We start from the raw sequence: 4,848 nt of genomic DNA, 5'->3' as shown, positions 1-4,848 counted from the left end.
ACGTACATTGAAAATCAACATAATTTTGCGAATCGACCTTTTTTCAGGATCACTTTTAAACGAGGACGAAGCAAAGTCGGCCGAACGAAGCCTAGAGGAAGAAAATCACCCTCTCCACTTCACCACGATACTGACATAGATACAAGATGAAACAACTAAAAAATCCACAAGAAAACTGTAAGGCCATCATCGCGCTGACTTTGGTCTGACTTTAGTCTGAGAATTTCTATCACGATCAAAAATGTACGAGGAGCACTCAAAAATAAGCCACACACGTACCGTTATCGCTCTCTACTCCTTGTTCAAGGCACAACAGTCGTCTCTCCACTTTCAAACCAGGAACTAGACAAACCAGTGGTCCTTTTCAGCAGCTCCACAAGCACAAGAAATGTTCACCAAGGGGCGCAGAGCAGAGTACACACACTTGAGAGGGACGAAAAGCGTTTCTTCTGTAACTCTGAGTTTCACGGTTTTAACCGATCATCAGACTAGATCAGGTCTCATGATCGGTTAAAACCGTGAAACTCAGAGTTACAGAAGAAACGCTTTTCGTCCCTCTCAAGTGTGTGTACTAGGCTCTGCACCTTGGTGTATTGAGCACTCTCACGAGCAATCACAACTCCCTCCGAGTTTACATGAGTACATGTATGAGTACATGCAGAAAATAGTCAATTTCAGCGTTTCTGCTCCAAACAGCAACTAGCTTCGACTAGAAACAAAGATTACGCCAAAGGATCAAACAACAACCATTTTCTGCTGTTTTCTGCAGATGGCTTCCTTGTGCTTGGCCCAGCACGCCAAAAATCACACCTTGGAGGAGTACAAGAATTACAACTCTCAGATGTCCTCGATTGCTGGCCATGCATCGGAACCAGAGAAGGTACATGGACAAAATGCGCAGCCACCAAGTTGTCTCCGTCTGGCAGCGTCTTCAGCATCCCCTAGCAAAGAGCCAATTTTTTAACTGATCTCCACACTTCGTCAGTCCGGTCGGGTTTCCTTGATACTTCTGCATACTCGGTTTTCGACGCATTGATGTTCAAATGCCATTTGCCGAGAATGGTTGGGGCAATGGTTTCTAATTCCCGAAGGTAGGCTTCACTGTGGCTAATGAAGCCAACGTCGTCTGCGTAACCGATGTTGAGGGGCAGACCGCCATCTGACAATGGTCGGACCGGCAATGCCTGTCGCAGCTCCTTGAGGGCAGCCTCTAAGTAAAAGATGAATAGAACGGTAGAGAGGCTATCGCCTTCTGGGACTCCAATGTTTGTGGAGAACTTCTCTAGCGGTGCACCTCTTACCCGAGACTCAAGCCATGTATTGGTGAGCAGCATCTGCACTATGCGTAAGTCGCAGGCGTCCAGGAATGAGTGCAGGACCTCAAGAAGGACATCACGGCGAACAGTGTGGAACGCACGACTCATGTCAATGCAAAGGATAGGACAATTTGTTTGCAGCTACGAGTTTGGCACGTGTTTTTTCAGGCTCGTAGCTTTTCTTTGTGTATTTTATTTATTTATGCTGCTGCATCCACTACCACTCTGTATGCACTACCACTCTGCATCCACTACCACTCTGCATCCACTACCACTCTGCATCCACTACCACTCTGCATCCAGTACCACTCTGCATCCACTACCACTCTGCATCCACTACCACTCTGTACGCACTACCACTCTGCATCCACTACCACTCTGCATCCACTACCACTCTGCATCCACTACCACTCTGCATCCAGTACCACTCTGCATCCACTACCACTCTGCATCCACTACCACTCTGCATCCACTACCACTCTGCATCCACTACCACTCTGCATCCACTACCACCCTGCAACACTACCTTGATGCTTCCAAGTGCACCCTGGCACATTCGATTTTTCTTGACCAGCACCCTGCTCATTTACAGTCCCTTAATTGGTTCAATTCAGGTGGCACCACCCGAAGCTGCGATTGTCTCCCCCTAGCTAGGTCTACCCTATTCGTAAATTCCCCTTTCTTTTCCTCCTACTCCACGTGGCTCCAACTGCCTCCCGGTGTTAGCAAGCTCCAGATATGCCCAAATTCCGTACCCTCGTCAGACAGCACTTCAGTATCTCCCAGTAAACAAAGTCACAGTCCCCATTTCCGCTGCATAGCTCGCTGAGCATCCCATTGCTTTGTAAGTTGCTAATCCCTTCCCACTATGTGTACATGCTCTTCATTTTCTTTTTTCTCTTCTTCCGTGGTTGGTCTCACCCTCTCCTCAATTCAATTGGCTGTCTTGACAGGCAACGAGGTGCAGAAATAAATGAATAAATAAGAAAGTAAAAGACGTACTTGCAACAGAGTGAAGCGGCATGGACAAGAAGCTATTGGATGACATCCAACCGTTATGTACAAGATTCCCGGAATGGTACGGCCTCCCGAAGGACCACAAACAGAATCTGCCATTGCGGCCTGTTGTGACCGCTTGTGGTGGACCTACCACTGGAATCTCAGTTATACTACTTGGTCCGACCAGCTACAATTGGCGCTTATCTTCACACTTGTCTCAGGAAGGAAATACGAATATTAGAAACAAGCCACGATCACAAAGCACTATGTACATGATTATTTACATGTCAGTAAGCAACTCAGTCGACAATTCAAGCAAGTTACACATCCTCCTCCCCACTATCGTCGCTGGAGGAAGAGCTGAAATGTTCGATCCGGACAGCTGCTGCACATTTCATAGCTTGTTCCACTTCTCCTCGTCTCGAATCACGCTCAAAGGCAGTGCATGCCTGTCACCTTGCCGATGAGAAGCTGAGTGAGACTGCCCGCATGTTGGTCAATGGTTATATTCGGATGGTGAATCGGTGGTTCCATGCCGTGTGACATAGGCAGAACACCGAAAAACCAAGTGAGAAGATAAGCGCCAATTCTAACTTGGCGGACCAAGTACAACGTATACTACAACAACTCTTTGGATCTGTACCGGCACACCTAGCTAATACAACAGAAGCTTTCGACTGCATCAAGGACCAATGTCCTGGTCTAAAAGCTCCTCAAGGTACAATCGTCGTGACTTTGGACGTAGTCGGCTTATACCCCAGCATCCCAATCCAGGAAGGGGTCGATGCTGTGATGGAGGAGTTAGAGAACCACTTAGAGCAGATCGACACGTTTGGCCTCAGCCTGAACGTGGTACGTAACCTGCTGCAATTTGTGCCGAGCCACAATTATTTCGAGTTCTGACATCAGGTATATCATCAGATCGACGGGGTTGCCATGGGCAACGGCCTGGCACCACCCTTCGCCATTATCTTTATGCATACAATCGAGACCAGAAGTCTACAGACCGCAGAGATCAAGCCACTAGTGTACAAGCGCTACATCGACGACATCCTAATCCTCTGGACCTATGGCAGACAGCGGCTTCTACAGTTTGTACAGCTCTTCAACTCGAGGCACGCACACGAGCTAGAAAGCCAAAGCGTCAGCGTTGGACAAACCCATCCAGTGCCTTCTTGAAATTACCGTACAAATCTGACCAAGTGGATCATGCTGTAAACAAAGCCATACGAAAATATAAAATACCCGTCAGAGTCGTGTACGAGAATGCTGGAAGCCTGAAGCGTACATTGCGCCAGTCGGCCCTATAGTCAGTTTCAAAAAGATTAGCAATCCTGGCGATCGCCCGGGGAGTTTGCCGTCTTACCGTATGAGCGGTCGAGCGCTGCCTGGAAAACTCACTGTGAACTCGAAGAAATATTCCGCGCGAAAGCATGAAAAATGACAACTCAATGACGTCGGTACTCGTACATGTTCGTCTGGTTTACAACAAACGAGTTCTTCCTCGCATCGATATGGAGTCAGAGAGGACATGTCGAAATAATAGTTACAGTTCGCATGTCACTCATGGAAGGATCCATGGGCTTAACGCATCTGTCAACGAAATCCAGGCAGAAGAGCCGACAAAAGGCATCTCATTATTGTTAGAACGTATCGCAGTAAGAACAACTACGCAAGCGCAGCACATTTTCCACAAGCATCAGCCATTCTTTCTTGTCTAGAGCCAGTTCAAAACAGTCAGAAATATCAATATTGGCGTGCTTTAGATCACTTTTAATATTGTCAATCCATCTGAGATGGGGTCGGCCACGTGGGCGCTTGATGTCCCGGGTATCAATTGCCATCTCCAGTGCTTGGTAGGACGCTGAGTTACGTCCTTCGCGAACAACATGGCCCAGCCAGAGCAGCCGACGTCTGCGACAGGTAGTGCTGACTGGGCCTTGTCGCGTTGAGGCGTACACCTTGGCATTCGACATGTGGTGAGGGTACACCACACCAAGCAGGTACCGCAATTTTCTGCGGTGCCATGCGTCCAGCCGATTACTGAGTTGCTGTGTCAGGGCCCACAGTCCGCAGTTATACAACAGGATAGGCAAAATGAGGGCAGAGAACATACAAAGTCTGGAGCTCAGTTTATGACGCTTCCACGAAATGGAGCCGAACGCTCTATTCGCAGCACCTATTCTTGCCTGAATATCCTCTGCGGACCCCAACAAAGAGCCAAGCAGCTTGACAGATCGCCAAGAGGAGTCGGCTTTAGTTACTGTAATATATTGTGTTTTCTGAATATTTAACATTAGGTTATCTTCTTTGAATTTTTCACTTGATTTCTCCACAATCTCCTCGACTTCTCGCCTCTCCGTGTCATGGATTGTTGTGTCGTCTGCATATTGGGTGGTTGGTGCTGGTAAAGATAAGTGCGATAGTATAGGATCAAGGTGGCGCATGGCTCCCTCAGCATACACATTGTACATGATGGGAGACAGCGGATCCCCCTGCACTACTCCGATATTTGTAGCAAACGCTTTGCCTA

The 4,848-nt window shown here is 47.9% G+C and overlaps 1 protein-coding gene across 1 annotated transcript; it reads right to left on the bottom strand.

Annotated features, from left to right (window-relative positions):
• Positions 1 to 941: 941 nt before the first annotated feature.
• On the bottom strand, positions 942 to 1,424 carry LOC135820217 (uncharacterized). Its single transcript, XM_065333533.1, has one exon. The coding sequence runs from the start codon at positions 1,422 to 1,424 to the stop codon at positions 942 to 944; it is 483 nt and encodes a 160-aa protein (XP_065189605.1).
• Between the last annotated feature and the right edge of the window lie 3,424 nt (positions 1,425 to 4,848).

This window comes from Sycon ciliatum, chromosome 6, assembly GCF_964019385.1.
Source record: "Sycon ciliatum chromosome 6, ocSycCili1.1, whole genome shotgun sequence".
NCBI lineage: Eukaryota > Metazoa > Porifera > Calcarea > Leucosolenida > Sycettidae > Sycon > Sycon ciliatum.
The sequence above is the reverse complement of the archived record's forward strand: the minus strand, read 5'-3'. Positions and strand labels throughout refer to the sequence as shown.

Excerpts from the sequence above, each read along its gene's own strand:
- LOC135820217 (XM_065333533.1), bottom strand. The coding sequence starts at position 1,424 with ATGAGTCGTGCGTTCCACACTGTTCGCCGTGATGTCCTTCTTGAGGTC.